This window comes from Melanostigma gelatinosum (assembly GCF_949748355.1).
Source record: "Melanostigma gelatinosum genome assembly, chromosome: 11".
In the NCBI taxonomy this organism is placed as follows: domain Eukaryota; kingdom Metazoa; phylum Chordata; class Actinopteri; order Perciformes; family Zoarcidae; genus Melanostigma; species Melanostigma gelatinosum.
Window position 1 is genome coordinate 26636252 of NC_136644.1, and position 22686 is coordinate 26658937.

A 22686-nucleotide genomic window follows, 5' to 3' on the forward strand; every position below is an offset into this window, starting at 1 on the left:
CAGCATCCAGCATCCTGCATCCAGCATCCAGCATCCTGCATCCAGCATCCTGCATCCAACATCCAGCATCCTGCATCCAGCATCCTGCATCCAGCATCCTGCATCCAGCATCCAACATCCAGCATCCTGCATCCAACATCCAGCATCCAGCATCCAACATCCAGCATCTAGCATCCTGCATCCAACATCCAACATCCAGCATCCAACATCCAGCATCCTGCATCCAACATCCAGCATCCTGCATCCAGCATCCTGCATCCAACATCCAGCATCCTGCATCCAGCATCCTGCATCCAACATCCAGCATCCTGCATCCAGCATCCTGCATCCAGCATCCAACATCCAGCATCCAACATCCAGCATCCAACATCCTGCATCCAACATCCAGCATCCAACATCCAGCATCCTGCATCCAACATCCAGCATCCTGCATCCAGCATCCTGCATCCAACATCCAGCATCCTGCATCCAGCATCCTGCATCCTGCATCCAACATCCAGCATCCAACATCCAACATCCTGCATCCAACATCCAGCATCCAACATCCAGCATCCAACATCCAGCATCCAACATCCAGCATCCTGCATCCTGCATCCAGCATCCAACATCCAGCATCCAACATCCAGCATCCAGCATCCAGCATCCTGCATCCAGCATCCTGCATCCTGCATCCAGCATCCTGCATCCAACATCCAGCATCCAACATCCAGCATCCAACATCCAGCATCCAACATCCAGCATCCAACATCCAACATCCAGCATCCAACATCCAGCATCCAACATCCTGCATCCAACATCCAACATCCAGCATCCAACATCCAACATCCAGCATCCAACATCCAGCATCCAACATCCTGCATCCAGCATCCAACATCCAGCATCCAACATCCTGCATCCAACATCCAACATCCAGCATCCAACATCCAGCATCCAACATCCTGCATCCAACATCCAACATCCAGCATCCAACATCCAACATCCAGCATCCAACATCCAGCATCCAACATCTAGCATCCAGCATCCAACATCCAGCATCCTGCATCCAGCATCCTGCATCCTGCATCCTGCATCCTGCATCCTCACAATCCGCCTTGATTCTTAGAATACTCAGTATAATAGTGGATTCTGAGGTGTGGATTCCTCCAATATGACTTCCTAATGCCACCAGAAGGGATCAGACTTTCATTGTTTTTTCTTTACAGGAGGTATTAACATGAATTAGTTTTCAAACTTCAGAAAGAATGAGTGGGTTTCTCTCAGTACCTCCAACAGACAGAGAATATGAAAACTTCTCTGACCTCGTAATAAACTTTCAGATAATCCAGTGAAAGAGGAGCTTCAGTCGTGCTCATAATCACGCTGCTGGAAACGATATGAAGGTAGGATTCCTGCAATTAAGCCCCAATTAATCCAGACGGGCTGTCATCAAACTCTCACCTCTGAATGAAACGTGCTGATTTCATTTTGATTTTGAGTTCATTGTTCGCAGTACAACAGCTGCTTATTATAAACGGTCATATCGATATTGTGAAGTCATTGGTGTAAATGTTAATTATGAGGCTCTTTAAGCTCCTGATGTAAAAAGGAATCATCATTACTGAATTCATTCTGAGGAAACATGAGGACTAATTGGTTTATAATTGGTTTATCCCGTCCTGTAAGTGATGAATGCGTCTACACTAAATCATGTGGCTTCCATTAAAGCCGGCCGTGCCTACGTATACCAGGATGCATTCGGTGCGAGCGAGAGAATCTGAAGGCCAATCCGTCACTTTGAAGGACCGGCGGCGTTGCAGCGCGTTCTGTATACGGGTCCTCGAGCGGCGCCGGCGCAGAAGGAGCGCATGAGGTCTCAGTCCTCAGTCCAAAACTCTAAATGCATTGGAAAAAAATCCAAAATAGGTTTTCAGAACTTGGCTCGTTACGAAACCACTTCTGTTTTTCACTAGCGGACCTCTTCTGTACTGAAATACTGATTTATGTGAAAAAAGTCACCGCAGCACGAGGATCACAGAGTCTCTTCCTCCGAGTATTCATCATGAACACACAACCTTTCAAGAAACGTGTCCTCTAATGGCGCCGCCTATCAAAAAGGCTCTCCTGAGCACATCCAAACAGCATCGGCGTAGACTGAATGGGGGGGGGGGGGGGGGGGGCACTTCATTAGAGCAGCGGCGTGTGAACAGCGGAGGACATTCAGGTGAAGAGAGGGGGATTGGCGGCGGAGCGAGAGATAAGAAGACAGATGTAGAGATGTTCAATCGACGCCTGTCTTCTGTGACGGCTGCACATTTGATCTCGTTCAGTTTGAGCCGCTTTGATTCGTCTGTGATCTCCGGGTTATAATGGGGATCACAGACAACAGGAGCTCAGCCAGATGGAAACATCAAAGCCACCGCCGCTCACCTGGAGCCTCCAAACACATGCAGGTGGTACATTTCAATCACGCAGAATGCAGATGACAATTTGACAAAGTAGAACATGAATAATTGAACAGCCTGGCAAAAACAAAAAGGTTTATGCCGTACCTGAGTAACATCAGTCGGTGTTTCACAAACATATTTCGTCCTCGTTCTACGGTCGATCGAGGACGTGTGTGATTACCTTATGATGACGATGATTCCATCGAACACGTTGTACGGGTTTCTCAGGTAGCTGAAGGAGCCGAACGCAGTGAGCTTGAGGATCATCTCCAGAGAGAACATGCTGGTGAAGACGATGTTGCAGATCTCCAGAACATTAGTGAGCTCGTCCGGCTGACGGAGCAGAGCGACGGATAAAAAGAGAAGAGAAAGAAGAGACAAGAGGAACGAAAGAGAGGAGAAGAAGAAATGAGTTAAAGCATCAATGACAGTGCACCGATAGCTCTGTCAGCACTGTTGCCATTGTGAGCGCTGTTAGCGCTGTTAGCTGCTCGATCACCAGAATGATACGTACTAGCCTACTCCCAATGCAGTTACTAACACACGACCTCAGTCTCAAGCAGGAGGACTTTGTCCGTCGTTGACACGACTGTCTGTTCGACATGACTGAAGAGAAACGGATCTTCATGCATTGGGTATCTCCCACTGTACTGACCGTCACTCCTGTGTACTGTTACACCCCGAGCATGTTGGCATCAGGCGGCAACCTCCGGTTCTGCCGAGTGAAGTCGATGCTGAAGTGCCTCAAACCTGCATTCTCTCTAGTGTCCACCAGGGGGCGACTCCTCTGGTTGTATAGAAGTCTATAGAAAATGACTCTACTTCTCTCTTGATTTATTACCTCAGTAAACATTGTAAACATGAGTTTATGTCTCAATCTCTAGTTTCAAGTCTTCTTCAATACAGCATGATGTTCATTTAGTACATTATGGTCCATTTAGAGTCACACAGACCATAAAGCAGGGGATGCTTTAGGGCGGGGCTACTGTGATTGACAGGTCAACACCAGAGACGTATACGGCGTCTCTACGTCACTCCTCCTCAGTCCAGATGTGGTCACTTCCTGTTCACTGGTTGCAAAAAATCAAAAAGGGCGAAATTGCCAAATTCAAGGCTTCATAACATCAGTCCACAAAACAACGACGTCCACTTCTTACATACAGTCTGATGTTGGTGTGCAGAGAGTTAGCTAACTTGCTAACATGTTGCATAGCAGCATGGCTACATCTGGCTTGCATTGGTGCAGTTAGCATGCTGACGTGTCCTGTCGGGTGCTAAATACACAGTCACAGGTGCGTCACAGAAAATACCGCGTCATGCTTTTGAAGCAGAAAACGACACAATGTGAGAGACGACATGCAACAGAAGAGAAGAGAGATTATCTGCAGGAACACAGTGGTCCCTTCTGCTCATTGTCTCATGAACCCACAAACTACGAGAAGCGTTGCTGGTTTGCTGCAATGTTCAGCGGATTGCTGAGGGACAGTGAGCAGGGGGAATGTCTGGTGTTTGTTGCTGTGTGTCCACATCCCTGCCGTCTGCTCCGTTCAACACAGCAGAACACGTTTTCTCATCAATTATGGACGTTGCAGATTGTGCCATGAAACAAAGGTTTGATGACTCCTTCCACCTTGGAGAACAAGCTGCATTGTCACTCCCAACAACGGTCTGGGAATCTATCACGTACTGCTGTAAAAGTTACACCAGCAATTACTTGTGATGCAATTAGCACCTGGACATGCTGCCGGTATTTAAAGGAGCCCTCGGAGACTTGTTAACACTTGAACATCGGCACAAAAACAGCAGTTGGATGCATGTATTCTTTAATGCCTTTACGGTATGTTAGCGTTGTCAGTATCACGCTGTTAATGTGCATCAATGTCTCTCTCTGACACCCTTTGAGTCCTTCTGTCTGGCTTTGCTCGATGAAGAAGAGCACACACACACACACACACACACACACACACACACACACACACACACAAAGGGCTAAATTTGGCACAATCACTATTCCACTGAGCTTCTCTGTAACTTCGGGCGATGACGCCTCTGACATTTCACTGCCCCGAAATCAACGAGCGCTGTGTGTTTTAGCGTTTACATGTCTGTTTGTACTGCATGTACATTTGTATGTGTGTGTGTGTGTGTGTGTGTGTGTGTGCTTGTCAGTACTAATGAGTGTTTAGCAGTGGGGGGGGGGAAGAAACAGGCTAATGATGCGTGCCCACCAGTGTCGGTAACGATGTGACAGCTGGTCGGCGTTTACAGACCAGCTGAACGGCGTCTGCAGCCTCTGGAGGTCTCTGGAGGTCTCATTACTGCAGACCTGGGATCAGATCTAAAGACATGCGGTCAGCTGATGTATGGAACCCAATAAGAAGAGAGGGTTGTTTACACTGAGGAACGCTCTGTTATTTTTTGTGGAATGACCAATATACCTGTCTACCTACCTTCCTATCTACCTGTCTACCTACCTTCCTATCTACCTGTCTATCTACCTTCCTATCTACCTGTCTATCTACCTTCCTATCTACCCGTCTATCTACCTTCCTATCTACCTGTCTATCTACCTGTCTATCTACCTGTCTATCTACCTGTCTATCTACCTGTCTATCTACCTTCCTATCTACCTGTCTACCTACCTTCCTATCTACCCGTCTATCTACCTTCCTATCTACCTGTCTATCTACCTGTCTATCTACCTGTCTATCTACCTGTCTATCTACCTTCCTATCTACCTGTCTATCTACCTTCCTATCTACCTGTCTATCTACCTTCCTATCTACCTGTCTATCTACCTTCCTATCTACCTGTCTATCTACCTGTCTATCTACCTTCCTATCTACCTGTCTATCTACCTTCCTATCTACCTGTCTGTCTACCTTCCTATCTACCTTCCTATCTACCTGTCTATCTACCTTCCTATCTACCTGTCTATCTACCTTCCTATCTACCTGTCTATCTACCTGTCTATCTACCTGTCTATCTACCTGTCTATCTACCTTCCTATCTACCTGTCTACCTACCTTCATATCTACCCGTCTATCTACCTTCCTATCTACCTGTCTATCTACCTTCCTATCTACCTGTCTATCTACCTGTCTATCTACCTGTCTATCTACCTGTCTATCTACCTGTCTATCTACCTTCCTATCTACCTGTCTATCTACCTTCCTATCTACCCGTCTATCTACCTTCCTATCTACCTGTCTATCTACCTGTCTATCTACCTGTCTATCTACCTGTCTATCTACCTGTCTATCTACCTTCCTATCTACCTGTCTACCTACCTTCCTATCTACCCGTCTATCTACCTTCCTATCTACCTGTCTATCTACCTGTCTATCTACCTGTCTATCTACCTGTCTATCTACCTGTCTATCTACCTTCCTATCTACCTGTCTATCTACCTTCCTATCTACCTGTCTATCTACCTTCCTATCTACCTGTCTATCTACCTTCCTATCTACCTGTCTATCTACCTGTCTATCTACCTTCCTATCTACCTGTCTATCTACCTTCCTATCTACCTGTCTATCTACCTTCCTATCTACCTGTCTGTCTACCTTCCTATCTACCTTCCTATCTACCTGTCTATCTACCTTCCTATCTACCTGTCTATCTACCTTCCTATCTACCTGTCTATCTACCTGTCTATCTACCTGTCTACCTACCTGTCTATCTACCTGTCTACCTACCTTCCTATCTACCTGTCTGTCTACCTGTCTATCTACCTGTCTATCTACCTGTCTATCTACCTGTCTATCTACCTGTCTATCTACCTGTCTATCTACCTGTCTACCTACCTTCCTATATACCTGTCTGTCTTACTTCGTTACTTGTCTACCTGTCTACCTACCTTGTGGTTGACTGGTACAGGTCTTACAGAGTGTCTGACTTCGGGGTAATGTAGGTTCCATTTAATCACGACTGTAATCTTTCCGAACCTCATTTTTGTTCCCTAAACTTCCAACTGAAGCACAGAGTGAGAGGATCAGAATCCACTGGAAACCATCTGCATGGAGGTGATGACGAAGCCTCTGTTGTTTAGCAACAGGACCTTCCTGTGATGGTCCACTAGCTCTGTCTCTGTTAGCCTTTCCACTTGTCAGATGCTTTTATCATCAGATGCACAGCGAGTCCGACCCCCGATAGTGCACCCCCCCCCCCACACACACACACACACTAACATGCCTGTGATGTATAAAAGCCTCAGCTGTGGTATCATGCATACGTTTCAGTAATGTGATAGTGGAAATCATAACAAACCAAATCCGTTTGGTGTGCAGAGTGAAGAATGCCCTCAATAAGAGTCGGTTCATGTTTCCAGCAGCAGCCTGACGGCAGAGCGGCGCCTCGTGGAGGCTCGTCCTGCTGGCTGTTGGTCCTGCAGTGATGCTCAGGTAGAGGTGCGGTCGGAGGGCTGCATTCATTCACAGCATGCAGGCTTTCAGGAGCTCCGTTGCTCTCATTTTCTACTCGCAGACATCCAACTGTTTCCTGTGGATTGGTTCATTGTCCTCCAAAATCCAACAGCATGGTTTTATTTTTGAATTCTCTTTTATTACAGACACGCTGTGGTTCTTGATTTGCATGCGACGGCCACGTGGGTGTTGTTGAATATTCAGACCGTGGCCACGGCTGGTTCGGGTTTGGTGATCTGGTGATCTCCTTCGGTTTTAATCTTGACATTTTTGGCAAAAGAAAGACAATGGTTCAGCTGTGTCGTCTGATCTCTGTCAAATCTCCAAAGTGCCCATCACGCCGCTGCGTCATTCATTTTCAAACAGCTGTTAAATCCTCTGAAGTGTCTCCGCACTCCAAACGGCAGCGTTACGAGTCGCACCGATGGAACTCATCTAACCTGAGACTTGATCTCCGTTCGATGGAAGGACTGTTAACGTTTACAACATGGCGTCTCAGACCTGTCAGAGCGGTCCGTTCCCTTTCAAAAGCCTTTAACGTAATGATGTCAGTTTATTTCAAAAAGACACGTTGCATGTAATGAGAAGAGACACCCGTCCATGACACGTCCCACACTGATGATAGAGGGGAACCTAGAGCATCAGTGTCTTCTAGGAGACGGACATCTGAGAAGACACCGATGTCTTAGACGCCGATGTCTGAGAAGACTTAGCTGCAGCAGGACAGGTGGACGAGGATCAGAGCGAGGCACGCCTCCAGTTCGTTGAACAGGGCGGTGGAACCGCAGACATTCCAGCTCGCTGTTTCCTCCCCAGTGAAGGAGCAAAGTCTCTCTCTCGCTCTCTCTCTCTCTCTCTCTCTCTCTCTGCCTCCCTCGTGCTGTCTCTCTCTATTTTTAGCCGCCCCTGAGATGAGAGACGACCCACCACTGCGGCGGTGGCATGCGTATGTGGGCGATGGTATCAGCGAGAGCGAGAAATATTGAGAGAAGGAAAGCACAAACGGAAAGAGACAGGAAACAGGGGGGGGGGGGGGATAAGCACGAGTTGGAAGATCGCTCGGAGATCTTGTCGAGTGCGATCGGAGCCACAGGTGAGATAATGTCACCGACCAATATCAAACACATACCTACAGCAGGTACGTCTTTCCTATTGGCTGGGGAGTCACATTACACAGGCCTCATCGAGGAAGACGGAGGACCAGACCGAGGACGCGAGATGGATGGAGAGAGGGAATATAGAGAGGCTTACACTGCGGAGGAGTGTGGACGCTGAGTGACAGAGAGAGACACGAAAGAGACGGTTCACACACGGCTGTCCGGTCACTCTGAAATAGCTGTCGGCAGATAGAGAGAGCGGCTCCACGTGTTACTGAACCGACTGCTTACTGGACACAATAAAACACACAAACACACGAGCTGGAGACGACAAACACAACATTCATTCTAACATCGTGACTGATGGATGAAACCTGCCTCCACGAGCTCGTAGATTACTCCTCCAACGAAAGGTTCTCATCATTTTCCACAAAGTGGGTCCAAGGAGTTGTTGAGCGATGATGACGTGGGGAAATTAAAGCTGGTAATGTTCTGTTAGTTTCATGTGTTTCTGTACATCCCGACAGAAATCTATTTATCAAATGTTCCGACTCATGAAATGGACAACCTAACTGCCTGTCTGCCCATCAGGCTCCCTACCTGCCTACCTGCCTACCTGTCTACCTGCCTGCCTGTCTACCTGCCTGCCTGTCTACCTGCACCACTCTGCCCGTCACAGCTCCCCACCAGAGTCCTCCAGAAGCTGCTTCATTGGCAGCTGTATGAACTAACAGCAGCCATGTTTGCAGTTTACGGTGATCATCATATTTTGGGGGCGTGGCTTCAGAGGGAGGCCTGAAGCGACGGAATGTCTTTGTTGCAGACTTGGAGAATTTCTCCGTAGGCTTAGTGACGATCGGCTCGTGTGTTTCTCCAATAACACCGACCCCAGCATTACTGCTTCACGGTTATAAGCCAACCAATCACATCTCAGCTCACAATCTTTAAAATATTTGATGAAAGTGATGAAGAGAGAATGACTGCAGGAATGAAAGGGAGAGAATAACAGAAGGAGGGTGAGGAGCGCGACATGAAGACCAAACAGATGCATTTAAAGCACGAGCAGCGCTGCAGCAGCGGGTACCTGCTGGTGGTGCTCGATGCCCATGCTGATGGTGTTGATCAGGATGGCGATCATGATGCCTCGGTTGAAGTACTTGCTCTCCACGATTCCCCACAGCTTCGCCCTGACGGCGTGCCACAGCTCCGTGCATCGCTTCTTTGGACTGCACCCCCCGTGGCCCTTCTCCTCCTTACTGCCGTCCGTTTCCTCCACAGCGCCCTCCTCCGCTTCGTCTTCCCCCGCGCCGCGAGCCGGTCCCACGCCGTCGGCGAGCGACAGGGCGGTGGCACACTGCGGGCAGCCGCCGGCGGTGTTGAGGGCCACGGGCGAGGCGTGGTCGGGTTTATTCCGGTGGGGACAGGGTGGACCTGAAATGTGGCAAACAGAGGGTGTTAAACAGGTCGGTGTTCGACGCATGCATCCGAATACCACCGTCAACTTCCGCGGTTACGCACCGCGCCTCGTCGCTGCTCTCCTCTCGCGTCCTTCCCGCCCGTTGGCCTTCCTCTCCCTCGCCTCCCCTCTTCCTCTGCCGCGCCCGACGCCCCGGAAGCCGCGGGGTTTCCCCCGCAGGGCGTTGAACAGGGCGACCGCTTGCCTCTTGGTCTTGCGCAGGATGTGGCAGACGAGCTGGAAGAGCGCCTCGTAGCAGTCGCCGGGTTCACTGGCCAGCGTGGAGGAGGACGAGCAGCGCGCTCGCTGCTCCTGCATCAGCTGGTGCTCCCTCTGCTTGGTCTCGGAGAACTGGGTGGCGATGACCACGAGGCACAGGTTGATCATGAAGAAGGAACCGATCTGGGAGGACGAGAGCCATGCACAGAACGTTCTTCAGACCCTCTACAACAACAAAGTTCTTCCTTCCAAAAGGCAGAAAGGTGCTAAAACATGGTGTGAAATATTGTGAGCTGTTAGCGGTCAGTTCCTGCCAGCGAGTCCCTGAACGGAGAACTCTCAGCACAGAAGGCTCGACACCAGTGGAGTGTAGCTGCTGCTACTCCGGCCTGTTAGCCCACTTGGCTGGACAGGTCCAAACACAACACCTTCTACAATATGGTGGCAAACAAAGCTGCTGAAAACGAGAAGATACGGAGCTGTTACTGCCGTCTGTTCTCTGCCACAACCAGAACACCTCTTTGGGTTGAGCTGAAGCTGAGATTAAATCTCATTCACACGGACACGATGCAGCAGAAGACTTTTGGCCTCGTGTGTGTTTTGGATGCGCTGCAGTTCTAATTTACGCCTCTGATCGGCTCATTCTCAACGGCAGTTAAGGCTCATCGGTACCTGGCCCCTGATCAACACTTCATTTGCCTCAACAGCAAAATTCTGAAATGTCTCGAAAGAAAAGAGAATTATTTCTCACTTAAATGCCTTTTAGAAGCGTACTCATGCCCAGCAGTCTTCTTTATTCAAACTTCAAAACCTTTATTCACAGCTGATGTTGCTGAATGTTGGTACAGTGACGCCTCTCATGCAGCATCACACCAAAAGGCTCATCACACTGCTGGCCTTTAAGAACGTGAGCTTCCACAGGTACAGGTACAGGTACAGGTACGGCGACTCTCTCCATCTTTATCTCACTTCTTTCATCCGTCTCTCCATCTGTCACTCACACTCTCTCTCTCTCTCTCTCTCGCTCTCTTCAATTCAATTGAATTCAACACGCTTAATCTGCATGAATGCTACGTGAGTGAAATTGCCAAAGCCCCTCCCTCCCTCCCTCTCTCTCTCTCTGCCCTCCCTCCCTCCCTCCCTCCCTCCTCCCATCTCTCCACTGCTCAGTGTCGTGCAGTATTCAAGCAAACATAATTAAAAGCCTCCTTATCCGTCTGCCGCTGAGATGAGTACAAGCGGGGATACCAACGGAACATTTTCACATGTGAACAGCGGCTCTTACATCGCTTTCCTCCACTAAGTCGGGTTTGCGAGACAAGCCTTGAAACACGCTGCAACAAAGCCGACGGGCTCCGTGAGGACCAGGAAGACAGACGTGCAACAGTTGCTCTGACGCTTCGTCTGTTCGATCCCTTCAAGCTTCATCAATTGGAACAGATTCATCCTGAGAGCCGGTGAGGATCTGCTTCCTCATTCAGAGGTTTCAGGCTTCAGAGGCTTCAATTCAGTTGATTCTGATCCAGAATCTGAGGGATGCTTTGCAGAAATTGATCATAATATTCGTAATTGCCTTTTCATTGGAGCATAATTACCAGTTCCTGAGAATCCTTGTGCTTCCGTTAGTTTAGAATAAGCCCTTCATAGCGATGTGGCACCGCCATCTTCCTACGGTAGCCCAGAACGGACAAACCAAACAGAGAGAGACTTTCATGTTTTTACTGAACCCGAAGGCCGCCGTTGCTTCTTCAACACGCTTGTGACTCTACGGTAACTCGAGCCGCCAAGAGTTTAAAAGCGTGGTCCAGCCAGACGCCGTCTGGTTCCTGTTGCTCGTGACGTGATGTCATTGTGCTGAAGATGGCCTCACGTGACAGCAGTCTTAAGGGGGAGGGATTCAGTTGGTTCCAATTTGCAACCGCACTCGATCCTACACGCTGTGCCTTTAAAGATTCTTTCTGGAAATCTCTTCAGCTTGAGTTCAACAGAGATCTCATTTCAGACATCGAACCAAAAACACATTTAAAGAAGACTTTGAGACGAAGGAACCAGAAGTGAAAAAAAGCTGACTCATGATGATTCATTTCTTGGTATAGGACTCATTAAACATGTTAACATACATGCTCGGAGCATGTGAGTCCAGAGGACACGCTGAGGGGACTCGCTCTAATTCATACCATTTCATTAAAGATCAAAGAGCGAGGCCAACATGTGGTCGCTCCCTCTCTGCCGTCCTCCGATCCTCTCTTGGATTTCATGCCGACACTCCAGCCCATCACCACCACCTCCTCCTGATTCCTTCTCTCCCATTGATCCGTCCACTCCATCACCCTCACTCACCCCACGTCTTTCCATCCCTCTTCCCTCCATTTTCTCTTCAATTTCATCATCTCTTTTTTCCATCTCTTACCCTCCAACCACTCCAACTCCACTCCATAGTAATTTCCTTGCTTCCTTCCCTCCTTTCCACTGCTGCTCACTCGTGTTATTCACATCAAAAGGCTTCCATTCGACCACAGATCATCGGTGGCAAGGTGGTCTTGATGCCGGAGATGATGTCCCACCGCTAAAATGTGTCCTTTTCCATGTGTGTGTGTGTGTGTGTGTGTCAATATATCTGTTTTTGCAGGCGGTAACCTCCGGTTCTTCCAAGTGAAGCCGATGCAGAAGTCTCTGAAAGCTGCATTCTCTCTAGTGTCCACCAGGGGGCGACTCCTCTGGTTGTATAGAAGTCTATAGAAAATGACTCTACTTCTCTCTTGATTTATTACCTCAGTAAACATTGTAAACATGAGTTTATGTCTCAATCTCTAGTTTCAAGTCTTCTTCAATACAGCGTGATGTTCATTTAGTACAGCGGTTCCCAAACTTTTTAGGCCACGCACCCCCTTCTACATCGGGTTCACGCACCCCCAACCCCCCCCCCCCCCCCCCCCCACACACACACACACCTTAAAAAAAAAAAAGCAACAGAGCCGCATAAAAATCGGACGAATGAGAGAACAGTTTGCTCGCGCGTGGCGTTTGTTTACAAGATAAAAAACACAAAACCTCTTCCTGCACCGTGCCTTCGAAAAGGTAACGGACGTTACGAAGGTAACGGACGATTGGCCAGATTGGCCACATCTGTAGGCTCGTCTACTTGCAGAGAGTAAAACTCACTCTTCTTCACGCGACCGACTAACGTAGCCAGGATGTCTTCGGACAAAGCATCGATGCGCGCGACAGTGTTGTTGGACACCGGGATCACGTCCAACTTTTTCGCTTCTCTCTCTCCAATCATACATTCCACCATCGCTTTAACATTTTTCCCTCTCCACCACCGCCTCTCCTTCTCCCTATTACGCTGTCAGAATACCACCACAACACGCCGCCTGTCTCCGGCAGAAATGCGCTCATCCACGCACGGGAACAACACCGAGTTGTAATATATACCTCCATAACACCCCGCCACTCTCGGCTCATACCTCCCCAGCAACGAGGCACATCACCCGGTCACAATACCTCCAGAATGTCCCCCGGGTGAAATCCGGGACTTGGTTTTATGGTTCCGAGTGGCGGGCGCTCACTCGTTGGCGCTGGGACGCGAGGTCTCCAGCCGCCCCCGCCGTGAGGCACCCGATCGTCAGGTCTGTCAGCCCTCGGAACAGACCGCGGGTCAATAACTTGTGGGTGGCGGGGTAGAGGCGAGGCAGATCACAGAAAAATAATAAAGACCAGAGTACAGCAAAGATATGTTGATGAGAAATGTATTTGTACGTCAAACACAAACGTAATCAGGGAGAAAATACGTTCGTGGTAAAACGTAATTGAGAATGCATTTTAGTTTTGGGGGAACGTCATTTTTAGGAGACAGGACTGCACCGCCATTACATTTTTCCTCTCGCGCACCCCCTAGAGGCAGCTCGCGCATCCCCAGGGGTGCGCGCACCCCACTTTGGGAATCCCTGATTTAGTACATTATGGTCCATTTAGAGTCACACAGACCATAAAGCAGGGGATGCTTTAGGGCGGGGCAGGAGAGGGAGAGAGAGAGAGAGGGAGAGGGAGTAAAGCTGTGTCGGAATCTGAAGGCAGGCAATTAAAAGTGTAATAAAAAAAACAACGGGGAAGGAACTGGGACTGGCAATCACGCTGCATTATGATAACACTTTCACTCACACACACACACACACACACACACACACACACACACACACACACACACACACACACACACACACACACACACACACACACACACACACACACAGACACACACACACATACACATGCTCTCTGACAGGCTTACAAAAAGAAACACACTGAGGGGGAACACGCATCAACGCTCGCACACGCTCACCGCGGCGCACATACAGACACGGGAGCTCACGGATCGGAATTAAAAAGGGTTTTATCGGAACAAAAAGGGGGGGGGGGGTCTTCAGGGAATTAAGCTCATCTTTAACTATGACACTGACAGCCGTGTGTGTGTGTGTGTGTGTGTGTGTGTGTGTGTGTGTGCGAGCGTGCGTGCGTGCGTGTATGTGCGTGTGTGTGTGTGTGTGTGTGTGTGTGTGTGCGTGTGTGTGTGTGTGTGTGTGTGCGTGGGTATGCAGGTGGGAGAGAGAGAAGTTGAGAGAGAGGGGGAGGAACAGCTTTTCATTGCAGTCTTCTGTAGCTTGGCAACAAAAACAGGAAATCTGAAAGTATGTAAGTGTGCTGTCTGCAGACGCCAGAGCGTCACTGGATGTGTGTGTGTGTGTGTGTGTGTGTGTGTGTGTGTGTGTGTGTGTGTGTGTGTGTGGTGTGTGACTCGTTGGGTTTTGAACCCCGTCTCTTACACGTTTGCATTCCCGTGCAACTAAACTGCATCAATGACGTTTGGAGGGAAACGTTTGTTCTCCAACATTGTGGTTAATATTTGAAATACTTTATTAACGCAACACAATAACGTGCTGAAGTTCAGTGAAACTCAAACACTGGTTTCTGGGTGAAAGTCCTGTTTGTCTGACTCACCCATCAACGAACCTAATCTGGGAGAAACTACGTTTCCCTCTGAACGTAATTGATGAAGCAGTTTTGTGATCTTTTAGAAGACCTCCATCATCACTACATTGAGTCCAATGAAGCTTCAACGAAAAAGCAACAAAAGCAGTTTGTTGGTGAAACAGAACTGAAGAGTTGTGACTCATTCACACGAGAGTTCTAGGTTGTGATGAAGTGATCGTCCGCACGGCGTCACGTTGACACCGATCACACGTCCTGTGCTGCGAGTGTGACTCACAATGATCAGCAGAATGAAGTAGATGAAGTTGTAGAAGGAGTGAGCATCCATCACGTAGTACATGATCTCCACCCAGCCCTCCAGAGTGATCACCTGCAGGTCAAATAAGAAACAACAAGTCAGTGAGTTTCACAAGTGCTGTTCAGATCCAAGTCTTTGTGCTAAGCTAAGCTAGGATATGCTAAGCTAGGCTGCAGCTTTACATTTCACAGAACGACGTTTATCTTCACAGGAAATTGGATAAATCTATTTCCCCAAATGGCTTCAACTTAAACGCAATACATATTTTATTCAATGCAGTTCAAAGGAAAGTACATTGTTTTCGGATTTTTGTCGATGTTTTCCAGTTTTCACCACGAGAACAACTACATGTGGAGAGAAAGGATCTCTGGTGACGCTGTCACAGGAAATCTCAAACTTCTTTGTTTGTCCTCCTTTGCTTGTTTACATTAAACATTCAAAAGTTATAAATTGTGGAAAAACTGTAAAATATTAAGCTGAAAGTAACCAAAAGGTGGTTTTGACCTGAAGTCAAAGCTGTCCGATTGGTGCCACGTTTACCAAACCTCTCACCTGGAAGATGACGATCCAGGCGTAGGCGATGTTGTCGAAGTTGATGGCTCCTTTGTGGGGGTTTCCGTGGCCAGTGTGACACCTGGTGTAGTACTGGTTCCAGTTGACGCAGAGGCCCGCCGCGCTGCCGTTGGCCAGCGGCTCGGGGCTGAGGCCCAGCGACTGGCGGTACAGCGCGTCGTCTTTGTCCAGGCAGCACGTCCTGCCGCCCTCGCGGCGGGCCGGCACGTCGGAGCACGACATGATGCCGTTGTCGACCGGCAGGGAGCAGATGAAGGGCCGCTCGTCATCCTCGTCGGCCATGTAGTAGGGCCGAGGCGGACCGATGCCCGCGGTGCTGACGGGTGTGACGGGAGAAGGTGGTGAGCACAACGCCTCCATTTTAAAACAACGCGGACATCACTGCACAAAATACAGATGAGTAACGTCTGAAGATCAACACAGAGCACAATCATGTCCTTCATGCTTATTTACAACATCTGTGTGGTGAGCGAGATCGGACCTGACAGACGGAGGGATGAGTGGACGGAGGCACAGATGATGACTGTCATTGAAAGAACACGACACCAATCGGCCGAGTGAACTCTGATATGTGAGAAGGAGCCGCGTTGTGAGTACTCTTTGTGTCCTTCGGGAGCTCTTTCTCTGCATCGTGCTGCACTGAGCTCATTACCAAGCCCACCGACCTGAGTCAGCTGAGATGACCGATCACTTTGCATTTGTTTTCCAGCTCTTTATCCCTGAGGGTGCAATCCGGGGATCAGCACCCGGGCCAGGCTACTTCCTGGCAGAGCAAAGCTGGCTAAATACACCGAAGCAGCCAGAGAGGAAACGTTGATAACAGCTTCGTGCTTTATGTGTATGGATTAGTGTTGCACTGCTGCTTTCAGTGATGTGCTTGACTGTGACTCCTGCTTCTTCCTGGTTGTGTCTGATGTGTTGGGTTTATATCACTAAGTTATGAATAGAAAGAAGGTTAATGTCAATCAACAGACTCTTCATCTCTGGAAACATTTATGAATCTTCTTCACTGGAGCACATACAAATAAAGAGCAAATAAAAACTTCTCAGGTCTTAAAAAAGATACATTTTCGTGTTCTTTCACGAACAGACTTCTGACATCAGCATGCTTTGTTCTTCATCCTCATGTTTGACCTGCAGCACACTTTGTTTTGTCAGCGAGTCATCAATGAATCCTCACGATTCATTTTCCTCTGAGCAAGACGAAGGTCCTGACAGATACATCAGTGTGTTTTCTTTCATGTTCTTTTACAAATGTCGTCGTAATTAAAACCGAAACACGTGATTTGTTTAATCAACTAGCAGGACACAAAGGAAACATCAAACTCTCTATTCACACTCTCGGCGGTCCGATTTGCTTTGTGGTAAAAAAATAAATACATAAAAGATCGTGTGCATGTTTTACCAACGTTGGATGACATCACTGAAATGAACCCAGGTGGGTCGGGACATCCCGTGATTACATCCCCTCTCCGGCTCATCTCTACATTGGTCACCATGGGCGCTTGGCCGTGGATCTGGTCTCAGCGGGCTCGCGGAGCCCGTTATTCTCTGGGCTCTGTGTGTAACACGGTGGTATTAGCTGTACTCTCAGTCAGAGAGAGGTTTGGGAACAAACGACAGCTGCTGAGCTTCCAGCCTCTAATTCACTGGCTCACTATTGTCTTCTGCTGTTACCAGGCGAGGAGAGTCATCAGACGCCATTCCTGGTTCGGTGATTTTGCTTTTCTCAAACTTTAAAGAAATTCACAGAAACCGCCGTGCAAACAACTACAGAAATGCATTCTTGGACGCCAACAATCGAACTGAGACGGCGTCAAAACATTTTGATAAATCATGAAAACTTATTTCCCTGTCTCATGTCATCACTTCTCTTCTCAGGTTGTGTGGTGAACGAAGGCCTGACAATCAACACCAACTGAAGGAAACGACCCAAAGAGGAAAGAAAGACGCTGATATGTGACTGTAGCTTCAGTCTTTCATTATCCTGGAAAGTACTCGTGACAGAAAAGTGGAAACAGTGTTTACTCTGCATCTCAAAGTCAAATGAATGACGATTAATATGTAAGAAGCGCTCGTAGTCGTCCTGACGTCACTCATTGGTCGTTTCGAAGCCTTGAATTCTGCGATTTCACCGTCGCCATCTTGGATTATAAGCGAAAATAAGCGACAAAAGTTATTCGTTAGAGTTAAAATGAGTGAATGCACGACAGAATACGTTTCTCTCAAAGCTCATTCAAAAGGCAGTTTCTTTGTACGGAAGTGTAATCTTCAGGAGACAGCGTGGTTTATGGAAATATATCTTCCAACGTACAACTCCAGCAAGTGCCTCTGAACCCAACACAACTAAAGAAACTCAAGTTGAATCTATATTCCACATTGTTCGTACCAAATGAGATATTGATGATGATATTAAAGGTGCTTCATGGTTCACATGTGAAATACTTTGTAGTTGTTTGTTTTATTGGTTTTAGTGCTGAATGTATGAACATTGGATTTCTTCTTTTTTATGCATTTTAACACACAAATGTAAAATGAAATGGAATGAAAAGTTCCAGGAGACAACAAAGAATCAGTCATCTTGTCATATCTCATCCTTAGAGAACGACATTTGCTGCTGCAAGAAGCCCAATAACTCATTTTTAAGAAAGCACTGAAATGGTGATTTCAAAGCTGCCATAAAAAGCTTAAATCCTTCAGTCCGAACGTCACAACCCATCACATCGAGTGCGAGGACGTAATCACAGCCAGCGGCGTGAAATCACCCAAAGACCAACAATTTCATCGGTACAAGTTGAAGGTTAGCGACTGATTGGCAGCTGTTGCTTCCGCTGCTGTGCACGAACAGAATGAAGTCTGAGAGCAAACTGAGAGTGATCCGTAACCACAGCGGCGTCGGCACCGCTCTCTTTGTGATGCGACATGACATGAAAGTGGAAAGACGAGTGGAAAGGTGAAAAGATATTGAGAAATAAAAGAACCTCTTGTTGTCGGACTGTGGAGGTTAGAGGCAGCTGGGAGGTGAATGTGACTTCATGTTCACAGGAGGGGATGATTCACCGCGTACACAGCTACTTTACTAATGAGCACAATGCAGAGGAGAGGATACACAATGATGAGGAGATGATACACAACGATGAGGAGATGATACACGACGATGAGGAGATGATACACGACGATGAGGAGATGATACACGACGATGAGGAGATGATACACGACGATGAGGAGATGATACACGACGATGAGGAGATGATACACGACGATGAGGAGATGATACACGACGATGAGGAGATGATACACAACGATGAGGAGATGATACATAACGATGAGGAGATGATACATAATGATGAGGAGATGATACATAATGATGAGGAGATGATACATAATGATGAGGAGATGATACATAATGATGAGGAGATGATACACGACGATGAGGAGATGATACATAATGATGAGGAGATGATACATAATGATGAGGAGATGATACATAATGATGAGGAGATGATACACGACGATGAGGAGATGATACACGACGATGAGGAGATGATACACGACGATGAGGAGATGATACACGACGATGAGGAGATGATACACGACGATGAGGAGATGATACATGACGATGAGGAGATGATACACGATGATGAGGAGATGATACATAATGATGAGGAGATGATACATAATGATGAGGAGATGATACATAATGATGAGGAGATGATACATAATGATGAGGAGATGATACATAATGATGAGGAGATGATACACGACGATGAGGAGATGATACACGACGATGAGGAGATGATACATAATGATGAGGAGATGATACATAATGATGAGGAGATGATACACGATGATGAGGAGATGATACACGACGATGAGGAGATGATACACGACGATGAGGAGATGATACATAATGATGAGGAGATGATACATAATGATGAGGAGATGATACACGATGATGAGGAGATGATACATAATGATGAGGAGATGATACACGACGATGAGGAGATGATACACGATGATGAGGAGATGATACACGATGACGAGATGATACATAATGATGAGGAGATGATACATAATGATGAGGAGATGATACATAATGATGAGGAGATGATACATAACGATGAGGAGATGATACACGACGATGAGGAGATGATACACGACGATGAGGAGATGATACACGACGATGAGGAGATGATACACGACGATGAGGAGATGATACACGACGATGAGGAGATGATACACGACGATGAGGAGATGATACACAACGATGAGGAGATGATACATAACGATGAGGAGATGATACATAATGATGAGGAGATGATACATAATGATGAGGAGATGATACATAATGATGAGGAGATGATACACGACGATGAGGAGATGATACATAATGATGAGGAGATGATACATAATGATGAGGAGATGATACATAATGATGAGGAGATGATACACGACGATGAGGAGATGATACACGACGATGAGGAGATGATACACGACGATGAGGAGATGATACACGACGATGAGGAGATGATACACGACGATGAGGAGATGATACATGACGATGAGGAGATGATACACGATGATGAGGAGATGATACATAATGATGAGGAGATGATACATAATGATGAGGAGATGATACATAATGATGAGGAGATGATACATAATGATGAGGAGATGATACACGACGATGAGGAGATGATACACGACGATGAGGAGATGATACATAATGATGAGGAGATGATACATAATGATGAGGAGATGATACACGACGATGAGGAGATGATACATAATGATGAGGAGATGATACATAATGATGAGGAGATGATACACGATGATGAGGAGATGATACACGACGATGAGGAGATGATACACGACGATGAGGAGATGATACATAATGATGAGGAGATGATACATAATGATGAGGAGATGATACACGATGATGAGGAGATGATACATAATGATGAGGAGATGATACACGACGATGAGGAGATGATACACGATGATGAGGAGATGATACACGATGACGAGATGATACATAATGATGAGGAGATGATACATAATGATGAGGAGATGATACATAATGATGAGGAGATGATACATAATGATGAGGAGATGATACATAATGATGAGGAGATGATACATAATGATGAGGAGATGATACATAATGATGAGGAGATGATACAAAGTGTGAGTTGAGAACGTTGGTGAAAATAAATGAGTTGTTTAGTTTTTGGAAGAACACGGTGGAACAGGTCAGCGGGTTGAACTCGTCTGGATCATCGGGGCGGACTCAGTTAAACTAAGCAAGAAGATAAATGGTTTCTTCCCCAAGCACAGCTGGAGTCCTGGTTCCGCTGGAGTCCTGGTTCCCCTGGAGTCCTGGTTCCGCTGGAGTCCTGGTTCCGCTGGAGTCCTGGTTCCCCTGGAGTCCTGGTTCCCCTGGAGTCCTGGTTCCGCTGGAGTCCTAGTTCCCCTGGAGTCCTGGTTCCGCTGGAGTCCTGGTTCCCCTGGAGTCCTGGTTCCGCTGGAGTCCTAGTTCCCCTGGAGTCCTGGTTCCCCTGGAGTCCTGGTTCCCCTGGAGCGACGCGCTGCCTCCTCACTGACGTGTTAACAGAAGAGTGACTCTGATGACATCGGCCGCTGTTCTACATCCTGTTTCCTGCTAAGAGTCAACGTCTTCTTTCAATCACGACCGCGACCATTTCACGAAATAATTTTCAACCAAAACATTATGGTCCATTTAGAGTCACACAGACCATAAAGCAGGGGATGCTTTAGGGCGGGGCTACACGCTGATTGACAGGTCGACACCAGAGACGTATACGGCGTCTCTACGTCACTCCTCAGTCCAGATATGGTCACTTCCTGTTCACTGGTTGCAAAAAAGTCAAGATAGAGACGACCAAAACAATCTATGGAATTTATGGAAAGTCTGTTGAAGTCCTCAAAGCTTCCTGCAGCTATGCTAATATAATTTAGTATATTTTAATATAATTTAGGATATCATTTTAATCATTCTAATTTTGCTGCGAAGGGTGTGTGTGTGTGTGTGTGGGGGGGGGGGGGGCCCACAGGCCTGGGAGGGTTGGAAGAGAAAGAGTGGCGTTTTTTTAATGAAGTGGCAGAACTGACTCTGAGATAATGACATTTGCTTTGTGCAAAATTGTGGTTTGCAATTAGCCTCGCTATGCTAGAAAGAGAGCGCCTTCATCTCCCTCCATGGTGATATCAGTAAATTGAGAAGATTGTGTAATTAATCTTCTTCTGGAGTCACATTGAAGGGGGGGGGGGGCAGGCAACGAAAGTCGAGGTGAAACATACGTTTATGTGGAAGCACAGCGTGTCCTGATGTGTGTAAACGTACCTTTTCATCACACATTCACACCGTTGCACAGACAGAATGACGCTCTATGATGGAGACACATTAGAAGTCAACAGCAGCCGTTAACACTCACAAAGACTTTTACCGACGGACCGACATGTCACAGATCCTCGAGCATCACGTCTCTCACACACACACACACACACACACACACACACACACACACACACACACACACACACACACACACACACACACACACACACACACACACACACACACACACACACACACACACACAATGATCGCTCACAGTGTGAAGTTCTCCTTCGGGTAGCAGCGGTTCCTCAGAAGCCCCGCCCACAGCTGCACGCCGATGATGCCGAAGATGAAGAAGACGAAGAAGCAGAGGAGGAGGACGTTGCCCAGCATGGGCAGAGTGTCCAGCAGCAGGTTGACGAGGATGCGCATGCCTGAAGAGACAGAAAAAGAAAACACTGATATGAAGAGGAAGCACATTACAGAGCAAAGGTCTTTCAAGAGGTCAGAGGACATCCAACCCTTAAACGACACACTGAAGCTCGGTGAAATGTTCTCTGGCGTTGTAAACCCGGAGCTTGCTCGTCTCTCTGGACTTGTGACATCTTCCTTGTTGGGTCAGAAGTGACTCAAGCATCACCCGTAAACATTGGTGAGGGACGCGACCCACAGGCGTGAATGCCTTTGATGAACTGAAGAACAACTGAGTTTTGTCAGGTCAAAATGTTTGGATTATTCTCATCTGTTGTTGTTATCTCCGCCAGGAGAGTATGTGTGAGTGAGTGAGTGAGTGAGTGACGGTCTGTCCAGGGCTAATCTTGCATATACTGCTGGACCAACGAACCC

At 47.5% G+C, this 22686-nt stretch overlaps 1 protein-coding gene across 1 annotated transcript in view; it reads right to left on the bottom strand.

Annotated features, from left to right (window-relative positions):
• cacna1ib (calcium voltage-gated channel subunit alpha1 Ib) overlaps nt 1-22686 on the bottom strand; it is a gene marked incomplete at both ends in the record, with an annotated part of 100208 nt that overhangs the window by 42851 nt on the left and 34671 nt on the right. The window contains 6 exons of the mRNA XM_079279330.1: nt 2605-2756; nt 9029-9375; nt 9463-9802; nt 14886-14978; nt 15459-15795; nt 22115-22274. Of these exons, the coding sequence (XP_079135456.1) occupies nt 2605-2756; nt 9029-9375; nt 9463-9802; nt 14886-14978; nt 15459-15795; nt 22115-22274 (1429 nt within the window). The remainder of the gene's footprint in view (nt 1-2604; nt 2757-9028; nt 9376-9462; nt 9803-14885; nt 14979-15458; nt 15796-22114; nt 22275-22686) is intronic.